At 49.1% G+C, this 12,575-nt stretch overlaps 1 protein-coding gene across 3 annotated transcripts in view; it reads left to right on the top strand.

Annotated features, from left to right (window-relative positions):
• GAB2 (GRB2 associated binding protein 2) overlaps window positions 1-12,575 on the top strand; it is a 92,527-nt gene that overhangs the window by 42,083 nt on the left and 37,869 nt on the right. For all 3 annotated transcript variants that reach the window (XR_003959460.4, XM_030268687.4, XM_002189363.7), the window contains exon 2: window positions 10,928-11,228. Coding sequence is in view for 2 of the 3 variants with exons in the window: in XM_030268687.4 (XP_030124547.3) it covers window positions 10,928-11,228 (301 nt within the window). In the remaining variant the exon portion in view is untranslated. The remainder of the gene's footprint in view (window positions 1-10,927; window positions 11,229-12,575) is intronic.

The following is a 12,575-nucleotide window of genomic DNA, read 5'->3' as shown; positions in this document are numbered from 1 at the left end:
AAGCACCAGGGAATCCACTCATTCGGGTGCCCTTTCAAGCTGCAGGAATGAACCTGAGGCCCTAAAATAAACTAAAGCATGAGAATCCAGCTGACGGGTGAGTGCCATTGGTGCTGATCTCCACAGAGCTGTCTTTCTCATAGCAGCTTTTGGCTTCATTTCTCTTTTTTGCCCACATTTAATGTATTTGGCTTCACAGCCTCCTGCCTCTGTCTTGCCAAAAAGGAAACACCCACGTTTCCCGGAGCAAAGCAAGGGCACCATGTGAAGCTACGAAGGTTGAGCTCTGCCATGAGGGTTGTTCTGAACAGTGTTGACTCCCTTGCCCTTCCAAGCCTGGCACATTTGAACATCCATAGAGGGTCACTCCCAAATCCTTTTAATGTGGGATGTTGCACAGTGGTCAGTGAGCCAGCACCTAGGCTGGCAAGACTCCCTCCTCCTCCTCCCTCCTCCTCCTCCTCCTCCTCCTCCTCCTCCTCCTCCTCCTCCTCCTCCTCATAGCGTTTTCCCTGTTCTTAACAGTTTTCATTGCAGACATCCATCATCAGACACGGTGGCACTTGGCAACCTTGAGGGGGATTTTGTTTCTGTGATCTTGTTCAGTCTCCGGTTGAGGCCACTAAACTTGAATCCTCCTGAGCACCCTTCAGCAAGGCCATTACTGTGTTGCCCAAAGGGAAGAGTAATTTTGTGTGCCCCAAGCCTGCCTCTTGTTACTTTCCTCTGATATCCTGTCATTCTTGTCTTGGGTGAGAGTGAGTAGGTCATCACCATCACCTTCTCCCTGCCACTGATGGTTTCCTCAGCATCTCTCCCATGCTGACCCTTTTCCAGACCTGTCTCACTAGTTCCTTGCAGAGAAGCCATTACAGCCCTTTGATCTTCCTTGTTGCCCCCTTTGTGCCAGCAGCTGTGATGTTGGCTGTGCCACCCAGGCAGCTACCATGAGAAGGTGCAAAGGGTTGTCTAGCAGACTGTGAGTTCAGTATGAGCCAAATCAGGCTAATTTCTCCCGTTGCAGAAGTTAGCTGAGCTGGAAGTGGTTACAGACGATGAGACAGCTCATTAAAGTGGCTGAAAATTAACAAGCCTCAGAGCTTTTCTAAAATTAGAAATCATCCCTGGAAAGGCAAGCCTATCCCAAATATCCTCCTACAAGCCAGACTCCTTTAGATGACAGGAAAAACATCCTCACACTTTACTATCAGCTTCACCCCCATGATATCTCCAGCTCATCCTATCAAACCAAATTGGGTGGTGGTTTTTGCTGTGCATGGAGCCTGCTAAACTCAGAAGAGTCTCAGTATCACCTTGTAAGGCACTTTTTCTGCAGCCTTTAAGCAAAGGAAGTGGCATGCCAAGGGAGGGGGAAAGCATCCTGATACAGCTCTCATTCCTGCTATCCAATTCTAAGTCCGTCTGTATTTTCATCCGCCTTCACCTGAGAGATTGAGGGCAGAGCAGTTTAATTACAGGATTCATTGCTAGGCCTGACATGGCTGTGTATCTCTAACTGATCAAAACTAAATCTCAAATTGGCTTTTTCACATTCTTTTCTTTGTTCAAAACCACTTTAATTCAGCCTTGCTTTGAAACACAGTGTTTAGAGCTTGAAAAGGGTTCACTGACAGGGAATAGATAGCAGCCCCTTCCCTGCCTTCCTCTGGGTCTCATGGATGCTCATGGGTGTGGGACAAAAGAAACCCCAAAAGGCAATGCCCTGCCTGGAAATTTTCTCTCAGCCAAGCCCAAGCCTGGTGAAAGTAAACCTTGTCCTCTCTTGAGCATCTTCCTGGGTGTCATAAAGGGCTGGCAAGAGGTGACACAGGGTGGGAGAGCAGTCACAATCTCCAGGAGAAGGCAGAGGGTACATGTGCAGTGCTGTTTTGTGTCATGATGCCCTGTCCTGGGGTGACTGTCACTGGGCATTCATGGGTTGACTCATCTGTGCAATGAGGTTTTCCTGAGCAGAGACTGGTGTACATTTGCCAAAGAAGCCTGGGGCAGGAACTGTGGCTCCTGCCAGCACAGAGTGGGTGCTTTTGGAGCAGATCCCTGTTAATAGAATCATAGAATGTTTTGGGTTGGAAGGGACCTTAAAGACAATCTAGATCCAACCCCTCTGCCACAGGTGACCTTCACTAGACCAGGTTGCTCCAAGCCCCATCCAGCCTGACCTGGAACACTTCCAGAGATGGGGCATGCACAGCTTCTCTGGGCAATGAGGGTAGAAATTCAAGGTAGCCCAAAGCTAGAGAAGGGAAATTGCTGACAGTGCTGTGGAATTTATTTTGCTCTTGCAGAGGCCAGAAAGCTAGAAAAACTCAGTTATCAAAATGCTTTGCTCCAAGTCATTTATTCATGTTGCGTTCCCATGTCCAGCCCTACTTGTGTAACAGCCGGGAAAGCTCTTATCAGAGACTGATACCAGAGTCTCAGGAGAGAAGAAAAATCTCTGAGCAGTTTGCTTTTGCTTCCAGAAACCCAAAGTTGAAAAAGCAAACTAAACTCTGCTCTTGGTGTGCTCACATGGCACAGGCTGACTTGGTCTGGTGGGTTGGTCGGCTCTTGAGCGCGGGGTTGAGTGTAGCCAGTGGTGGCAGCTGGGTTTTTGCAAACAGACCTGGAGAGCAGCAGCCTTGATGTAAAATATGTGTGGCTGTATATGTATGACAAGTGAAATACCACATCACAGGCTGCTGGAACATCCTGTTTGGTTGTTGCAGCCCCGTTTCCTGTCAGCCTTCCAAGAGGCCACAAAGCACAAGCCTGGGTATCCTTGTAGATTTCCAGGGAGCTGCTGGCTCTGTCTATGGCACACCCACTCACCTGCCTGCACCTCCTCTGGGTGCTGCTCCAGTGCCCCACAAAGGATGTGCCACGGCAGGGCGGTGGGAGAGATTTCAGCGAGGAATAACAGAGTGGAGTACAGAACAGGGCTGAATAGCAGGAAATAATTCCAGATAACAAAATCCATGCACAGCAGCAGGAATGCACTGGAGGCTCTGCACATGGAACATTCGCAGCCAGCCCCGAGGCAAGAGCTGGGCTCCAGGTTCTTCCTGTGAACCCCTTGCTGTCCTAGCACCTTCCCACTTGTACGGGCTCTGCTGTCCAGCTTTCAACAGAAGTAATTACCCAGGAAAGGTTGCTTTAGTCAATGAGAGTTGGAAAATGCCAGTGCTGCCCATTCCCATGCTAAATGCTGTGGGTGGATGTGCAATGGGTGGCTGCACTGGTCCTACACCAGGACTCAGAGTGAGTGGCCTCATCAGGTCTCCATATGTCCACTCTTCACTGTGAGTGGACCTGGTTATGGAAGAGTAATTTAGTTGGAGGTAACTGAGGTCAGAAGAGACATTTGGAGGTCTCTGAACCAACTCCCACTCAAGGCAGGACTACTTTGAAGTTAGGGCCAAGTCTAGAGGTAAATCATGTTACTCCTGGTCTTGTCCAGGCAGGTTCTTACCATCTCCAAAGATGGACATCACCCACCACATCTGGGTTTTTTGCTCTTCTGCCCCTCATTGTGACACCTTTTCTTTATACCCGATGAGACTTTTCTGTCATGTTTCATGCTATCCCCATGCTTCTCCCAGTAGAGTTGGGTCCATCCTTTCTACACCCTCCAGGCAGGAGCAGTCCTGGACCTCCCAGAGTTTCCTGTGTCCTGTGTTCTCAGACAGTCACAGCTTGTCTGGTGGTGTAAGTACAGCCTCACTATTTGGTATTTTGTTTTTCCATCCCATCCTTAATCAGGCGCTCCAGCATCCCATCAGAAATGCTGTCAGTGCCCTCACGTCCCAGAGAGAAATCTTTATTTTCTTAAGATTGACCATGCAGCACAAAGCTACTGAAATCTTTCCAAATGGAGAACTCCTTTAAAATAAATACAAAGGGAAATGTTTTCCACATTGTGTCACTGCAGTGTTGCTCATCCCATTCACAGAGGGCAGAGGTGGGGAGCAAGTCCTCCAGCTCACACCAGTGTACCTGTAGCTCTGAGCCATCCCCCACCCTTCCTTCCCTGGTAGCAAACTCTGATGGCAGGAGCTGTTTATGAAGCATATGTATTTTTAAATGATCTTACAAATAAATAGGCTTTAGCCTGTGTTTGTGCCTCACCTCCTTGAAACCCCCCTCTCTCACCCAGCCGTGAGTGATGCTCGGTGCAGGACATCTCCTGCTGGCTCTGATGCCCTTGGGTGGATGTCACATGTAGTGATTCCGCATGTGCTCTGAAGCCTAATTACACCTCCAGGAATGGGGGAAAAAATCCCGGGAGGGAAGGTCAGTTTGACAGCCTGAGATACGCACTGGGTTGGGATTTTTTTTGCATCACCTTCCCTCTATTCCTCAGCAAGGAAGAGGGTCTTTGTAGCCCAGCAAGGTTTCCTGTGCCCCGCAGGGTCTTGCAGCTGCAGCGGGGTGTCATTAGCGCTGCCAGTCACGGCTCCCCCGAGCGGGGCTGATAATGAACCCGCCGTGAGCTCGGGAGCCGGAGTGTGATTAGCAGGGAGCCGCCTCCATCCCTTTGAAGGGTGCGAGGAGCAGGGTGGGGACCTCTCTGTTCCCAGCATCATGTGGAAAGGTGCTGTGAGCCAGCAATGGGCAATGGGGGGATCTGGAAGGGCGGGAGTGGGGCTCAGGGGGGTCCTGTTTGCTCTGGGAACTGGGGACACTGGGGCAATCAGTAAGCACAAACATTACCTGTGCAGACAGAGGGGCTTTTCTTGCTGCTTACAAATCTACTTCCAAGCCACATTTCCTTTGAGTTAACACTTACACAGGGAGGAGAGAGGTGTTCTTGCATGAATAATAAAACTAGCATCCTCCTGTCCATCAGACGAGATAAAAAGCCCCCAGGGACACAGAGGAAGACAACGTTATTATACAGGTCACCAGTAGGTTATTCTACAATTCTCCTGTATGGGGCTTCACTTGCTGATGCTGGCAGAATAGGGGTCCGTGTTCCTGCTACAGGGCTGTGGGGAGGGGTGGGCAGGACAGGATCTGCCCCAGTGATGGGTTACAGAGTCCAGCAGCTGTAATTGTTGCAGATAGCAAAAACAGTACACCATTGAAGGACCCAAGCCACCCGAAACATGCTCTCGACATACCCCCATCATCTTTATCCCCCTTTCCCAGGGGTGATCTTGTCAGGATGGCTAAAGTGGTGACAGCCTGGAGGGGACATCAGGGTGACACAGTGACTGGGAAGAACAGTGAGACCTTTCCAGGTGTTGTGGTCTTTCTCACGTGCTCCTGAGGTGTGAACTCCTCTCTGCCGCACCAGATGTGAAAGGAGCCAGAGGGAGAATGTGCTCAGTGGGGTGCAAAACTCATCTGCACTGCAGAGTGAAAACTGTGTTGCTGGGACAGACTTCTGGCTCTCTGTGCATGTGGTGGCACCCCCATTGGCAGCTGGTGGCCTCAGAGGCAATGACAGGAGCCATCCTGCACCCAGGGCTTCTCTGGTTCTGGGCAAATCTGGGACACAAGCTCCTGTTTGCCCTGCTGTGGGGTTTCCTGCTTGAATCACTCAGTCCCCAGCTTCATCTTGGTGTGAGAAATTTGCCTGATGTCATGGCTAGGTCACTCATCCTGCCTGCCAGCTTGGATTAGGTCCTGTGATTTGTGTCAGGTCAGATTTTGGAAGGTTTATTTCACACTGCTGGTGTGCAGTGCTGGTAGGCATGAAGTTGGTGTCAGGGGGAGAAGAAACAGGATAGAGAGATTTCCTGGGAAATATACAGGTACTTCTCTTCTCTTCTCTTCTCTTCTCTTCTCTTCTCTTCTCTTCTCTTCTCTTCTCTTCTCTTCTCTTCTCTTCTCTTCTCTTCTCTTCTCTTCTCTTCTCTTCTCTTCTCTTCTCTTCTCTTCTCTTCTCTTCTCTTCTCTTCTCTTCTCTTCTCTTCTCTTCTCTTCTCTTCTCTTCTCTTCTCTTCTCTTCTCTCCTCTCCTCTCCTCTTCCTCTCCTCTTCCTCTCCTCTTCCTCTTCCTCTTCCTCTTCCTCTTCCTCTTCCTCTTCCTCTTCCTCTTCCTCTTCCTCTTCCTCTTCCTCTTCCTCTTCCTCTTCCTCTTCCTCTTCCTCTTCCTCTTCCTCTTCCTCTTCCTCTCCTCTCCTCCCCTCCCCTCCCCTCCCCTCCCCTCCCCTCCCCTCCCCTCCCCTCCCCTCCCCTCCCCTCCCCTCCCCTCCCCTCCCCTCCCCTTCCCTTCCCTTCCCTTCCCTTCCCTTCCCTTCCCTTCCCTTCCCTTCTCTTTCCTCCCTATATGTGCTATAACGGTGTGGTGGTAAATATATTAGTATTTCAGATTAGAGAGATGTGGCTCAGAAGTTGATCCTAATTGAAAGAACATCCCTTTCAATCCAAAGCTAACAGTCTCTGTTTCAAACTCCTCAGTTCGAAGCTGAGATAATACTGGGTGGGCCTCCTACAGGCCCCACCATGAGCCATCTCTCCATGTTGTCACTCTGTGCTTCCTTCTCACGATTATGACACTTGGCAAGTTCCCCAGGGATGGATACCTGGCTTTACTGACATGTACATTATAATTTTCCTCACCTCTTTTCTTTTTTTCTAGAACAGCATATAGGTTGGATCTCTGTGTTCACTTTGCAAAGAACGGGGGAGCAGAGAGGAAGATGCTGTCTGAATGTCCCTCACTATAACCATAGTTAATAAAGCCTCTCTCTAGGCTGTCAGTCAAAGAATTTGGATTATGAGTCCCTTGGAGGCCCCAGATTCTCTGAGCTCTATAGCCTGATGCCACCAGCTCTGTCACAGCATTGCACCATCAGCACAGCCACAGGAGACATGAGGGACCTCACTCCTGGAGCAGTGGGATGTTATCTCCTGCCACTCATGGTGGTATCTCAGTTGCTCAAGGGCAGCCACCTGTGTGGTTTGGCTCTTGTGGTTCCTCACCCAGCAGATGGAACAGGGAGGGTCCCAACCACTGCCTGAACCCCCCGAGCATCCTTCACTCAGCCAGTGAACCCAGCAGTGCTGCCTCACCTCTGCCAACCCAGCTCTCCATAAAACAACCAGCTCCAGGTAGCATCCAGCTGGAAAGAGCTCCATTTCGTAAACTTTAACTTTGCCACTGCACTATTGAGGTGGAAAAAAACTGAGCAGCAACCACAGTTCTCAGTGCCCAGGGAGGATTCACATCACAGTAGGAGCATGATGGGCACTTTTTTTTTAACAAACAAGTCTTTAAAAGAAGTACTTGCCAAGTGTCAAAATATTTCTCAGCGATATTAAGGGCTTTTGGCAGCCATAATTTAACTGTGAAGGCACCTGATGCCAGCAAAGGACCGCACAGCTGGAAATTTGTGCTGCAAAGCAGCATTTTATGGCCGTTAAGCTGTTGGCCTCTCAACGCTGTAAAACTGTTAAACAAACACAGCCCTTGGCTCACAACACGTGTCAGGGAGGCACAGTGTTTTGGCAGGAGCAGGCTGATGGCAACAGAGGCTTCAGAAGAGCTGTGAAGAGGTAGAAATAAGCAGAGAAAGAAAATTCAGGTGGAGGATGAGATGCCCGTGTGCCATCTCAGCGTCATGCTGGGAGAAGGTGGTCTTGGAAAGAGTGTGTAGGTTCACATGAAGTTACATCCTCCCCTGGTTTGGCATCAGATAAAATTGCCACGCACATATGGATCCTGTACATCTTACTGCTGTCATAGCTGCTGGTCAGTAGATGTTTAAGTCACTCTCTTGCAGGAAGGTGATATCCTAGGGAATCTAAATGTAGAAGATTTGGATGGTATTGGTAGCTTTGAATGGGGAAATAGGTGTCCCAGGAGGATGAGCCTCATGCTGCAAACTACATATCCTTTGTTCCATAAGCAAGCTGCGTTAGAGCCGACGGAGATGCCCCAAGAGCAGCCACAGCCTAGCAAACACAAGCTGAGCCCTGGTCCCAATAAAGGCATAGTAAATCCACAGGGAATAAATAAATTACACTTGCTGAGCCCAGCACTCAAAAATTCAGAGAAAATGTCCACAAAAATAAGGAGGTTCCTGTCTGTTTCTTTACTGTTTACTTCCACTCTCTTCTGTCAATCATTGCTTATTCTTCTGGCTTGGAAGCTGATCTTAGGAGGCAGGAACAGCTGGTCCTGCTGCGGGGAAGTGTGGTAGGAGATGCCTCCAGCTGTGCTGCCTGCAGCCACCTGTCCAAGACAGGCACTCTTAGACTGCTGCCATGATCTCTTTTTCTGGGTCAGAAGCTGTGTTAGAAGAACACCAGTGACTCTTTATCATCAGGAGGGCACCACACAGAGATGGACAGGGTGGTCTTTCCCCGCTTGTGGGACTCCTGCCCTATCCAGTGGTCCCACCCTCCAATGATACTCCACCTCCTGAAGCTTTCCCAGAAATATTGTGCCTGCAAGACCCATTATTTTGGAACCAGCCTATGTTAAAACTTATCCAAAGCAACCAGACTGTGCGTGTTGCACTGTTTTCTCTGCCAGATCTTGGCTGTGTGGTACCTGTCATTGCTACCAGACAGGCCAAAGAGAACTGAGGAGTTGTGGTTCTCTCACTGGCGATAAAAAGAGAAGTCGTGGTAGCATCAGTTGTCTTGCTTGCAGCATTTCCTCCTGGTTTTTCCATGAAAGCTCTAAATTCTAAAGTCTAGTTTCTGCACTTTGTGGTTTTTCTAATGCAATACCTCAGCCATGAAGGGAGACTGCAAGACTGGACTTTAGATGGTTGTAAAGCAACAAGCTAAGTAGCAAGAACTGGTGCTGGATGTCTGCATTCAGGTGCTGGTTCATGTGGTTGCACAACTCCATCTTCTTGCAGTCCCTTCACTGATGCATGCCCATGTCTTAGGCCTGCCAAGTGGCTGCAAAAAATGACTCAGTGTTAACAAGAAGAAGCTAATGGGACATTTACCACTTAGAACTAAGAAAAAAATGTTCATAGGTTTGTTTCCCAATGATTTGGATGATCCATTTTGAGGAGATGGACTAGTAAATTATTGCTGCTGCCTGTTGAAATTGGTTTTTCCCTCCCTGATGGACACAGCTCCACTGTATCTATTTTGTCACTCAAAAGCAGCCATTTTGATGAGAAGTGGGTGAGATTAAGCCAAAATCTGCTAGCCTTGCACGTCCTCTTGCTAAGCAATTTGCTGCTTCGCTGCCTTTGGAAGATTGCACTGAAGTTGCTTTCCTGGCACCAGAAGCCGTTTTGAGAATTAGTGCAAAACTAATTTGATTACAAATCTCAAAGACACCAACAAAAGCTATTTTTAAGCTTTTGAGAAGTATGGTCTGAATCAGACTGTTCAGGGAAAACACCACAGGAATTTCTTACCACTATTTCAGCGATGAAATTCTCCAGAACTGTGGGATCCTGGTGCAGTTGGCTGGCTGAGATCTAGCACGTGCCCATCACCAATATGTAAAGCTTGTGCTCAGCACCGGGGCGTTATCATGAGGAACCCAGCAGACTGCTTGCCTTGGTGCCTCTCTTTGGTTACTATAGGTGTTAGTTCTTTGTTCTCAGAAATGTCACATGCTTCCTCATAACCCAACCTCTTACAATCATCAGAACTCCAAAGCTGGTTATATATTAAAATATAAATAAGGTAAATCTCATTTAAAAAGCACCATTGTCCAGAGCCAGGGCAGGATGGTGGGGATCACATCCCCTCCCTTGACATCCTCTGGTACAAACTAAAGTCTTTGTCAGGTAATGCAGGAGCACTGGTCATAATTCACATCATGCTTAACCACATGCACCTCTCAAACGTTTGCTGCCTTCAAAAACACCCTGAACAAGCTGTTTCAAGGACTATGCTTAGATGTAATTCTCCCCTTCCCTAGGGCCATGGGAGCTGAGACCTCTGCAAAGGAACATAGCTCTGTAAACGGGAGCAGCTCGAGGTGGTCCCTCAATGCCATTCATTCCTCCCACAGGTGCCATGATCCTCACACAGAGCACACCCCAAAGAAACTCTCTGCTCACCTCATGGTGTGGGGAGTTACACCTGCACAATTTTCCCTGTAATTTCAGTTTTAGCCTTTAACATGTTATACTTGTGGCTATTCCCCCCACCCCTGTGGGCTCCCAAATGTATCTGGCGTGGGGAGGGCAGCAGGGCCACAGCACTCAGGGCCACGGCTGATGGCTGACATTTGTTTTGCTGGTTTGCTTCAAACTCTGCAACCCCCTGAGTCCATTCTGCAGGTAGTTTGGCCAGGGGCTGCTGTCAGCAGTGCTTGGAAGAATCAATGATAACCTTTTCCTTTGCTAAGGAGTTGCCTGCGTGCCAGGGAGCAGAGGATGCTGAAAAACAAAAGAAGCTGGGATTCTCCATGGGTCTTCCTGGCATTATTCCTGATATTTAAAAAACCAAACCGCTTCTCCTTTGGTTTTATTAGTCTTTCTATCCTGGCATTTAAACAGAGATTGGCATGGTCAGTATCTGCAGACACATTCTATGATGCTCTCAGGGATTTCTCTGAAGGTTAGGACACCCAGGGTGCTGCATCCAAAGTGCCTCAGGGCCTCTGAGCTGCTGGAAGGCATTTTGGCATTGTGACACCCGATAATGCCACTGCACAGAGTATCCACATCATGGAGAGAAGGTCATTTGGGTCCTGGGAACATGTCTGGCCTGTAGGGTAGAAGCAGGGTTTCTCTGAGCCTGAAGACTGGCACCTTTTGGGGTCATCCTATGCTATGAAGCTATTTTGGTATTTAATTCTCCTAGATTTTAGTATCGAAGTGAAGAATTGAGCTGAGTCTATGCACCTCTTGCAGGTGTGCCTGAGCAGCATCCCAGAGCACCCCATGGTGGAGAAGTGTCGTGTCCCTTTGTGTCACCCTGGGCCTAGCAGTGGATTTTTGCTCGCACGGATTCAGCAGTGGGGTTCATGCTTGTTGTTGTCTTGGTTTCAGGCATGGAAGAAACGCTGGTTTGTCCTGCGCAGCGGTCGGATGAGTGGCGACCCCGATGTCCTGGAGTACTACAAAAATGACCACTCCAAGAAACCTTTGCGTGTCATCAACCTCAATTTCTGCGAGCAAGTGGACGCGGGCCTCACCTTCAACAAGAAGGAGCTGCAAGACAGCTACATCTTCGACATCAAGACGAGTGACAGGACCTTCTACCTGGTGGCTGAGACTGAGGATGACATGAACAAATGGGTCCGCAGCATCTGCCACATCTGTGGCTTCAACCAGTCCGAGGAGAGCACAGGTACATGAGAGACAGGTCCACTGCTAAGAGCATCCTCTCTCCTGTCCTCCCAATGGGCCCCGGGCCTCTTTCAGATCAGACATGTTGGAGGGGTGCAGCCTGCCACAGGGCTGGGGGCCTGAAGTGGGAAATGGATGGAATGTGGGAAACTTTCATTAGGCTTTCCTGCCTTTGACATCTAAAGAGCTGTCTTGGCTACTCTGAGAGCCAATCATTTTTACCCTCCGTAATTGTAGACCTTTCATTCTCTTAGAAGTTTGTGGTGTTTGGGGACTTTTTAGCTGCAGCCTTTGTCCCTGTCCATCACCAAAATCCCCTTGAGAGTGGTGGGAACCAGCAGTGAAGATCCCCTTTGCTCAGACATTTCAATCCCTTGATGGAGTAGGGGGAGAAGCTTTACTGGAGCCACCTTCTTCTCCACTGCAGTTTTCCTTGCTGGTAGGCTCTCATGTGGAGAACAGACACACTCCCTGCACCTGCATCCCCATCTCTTCCTGGAACCTTCAGGGAAAATGCTGGGAGGGGAGGAAGGAAAACTCCAGGTAGTTTATGTGTAGTGAGGGGACCTATTGTCTGAGTTGTAGTTCACCATCCAAATATTCAGTTGCACTAGGGCAAGCCTCTGCATTAAGCACTGGTGAGCTGCCTCTGTTTTCCCAGCACCACAAGGGCACACATAAATCCTGAGTGAGATGGGATGGGGGAGTGAGTCTGGGGTGCAGCTCTGCCCGTCCCATTATACGTGGTAGCATCTCTGGGTATCTTTGCTTCATCTCGTCCATGGTCCAGTCTCATCCAGGGGACTGCAGGCCTCTGCTCTGTCTCCATGAAACTCCCCATAACAATGTCCAGCTTGAATCTGTTTTGGTCCCTCGTGGAGCAGCTGCCATCCGCAGGAGTTGAAACCCTGCCAAGAGCTTGTCAGGCAGGACAGCAAACAAAGCATCGCAGCAGCACGGATGCGATCCTCGCTGACTGACGCATGAAACAGGATGTCACCTTGGCAATGGGTGCACAAGTGGCAGAAAGGATCCTTGATAACGTTGCCAGCCAGGTCTTTCAGGGAAAGGTCAGGCTAAATAAATTACATACCGTTCCAATGTCAGCAGTGCAGCCCTCAAGGTTCAGCAAAATTGTTCAGGCCCCTTTTTTAAGAGCTGTTTCTTTGCAGGATTTTCCATTTTGCGTGCGTTCAGCTGGGGGAACTGCTTTTCTTCTCATTTAGTAAAATGAGCTTTCAGCCCAGCGGCAGCAGGATCGATACGGGACTTCAGTGAAATATAAATCTGGGCAGCAAAAGGAAAAACAATCTCCCGTTTGCAAGTACATCTGTCCCAAAGGGCACAC

This window comes from Taeniopygia guttata, chromosome 1 (genome assembly GCF_048771995.1).
Source record: "Taeniopygia guttata chromosome 1, bTaeGut7.mat, whole genome shotgun sequence".
In the NCBI taxonomy this organism is placed as follows: Eukaryota; Metazoa; Chordata; class Aves; order Passeriformes; family Estrildidae; genus Taeniopygia; species Taeniopygia guttata.
Note: the sequence above shows the minus strand (reverse complement) of the source record. Positions and strands in the feature narration are given on the sequence as shown.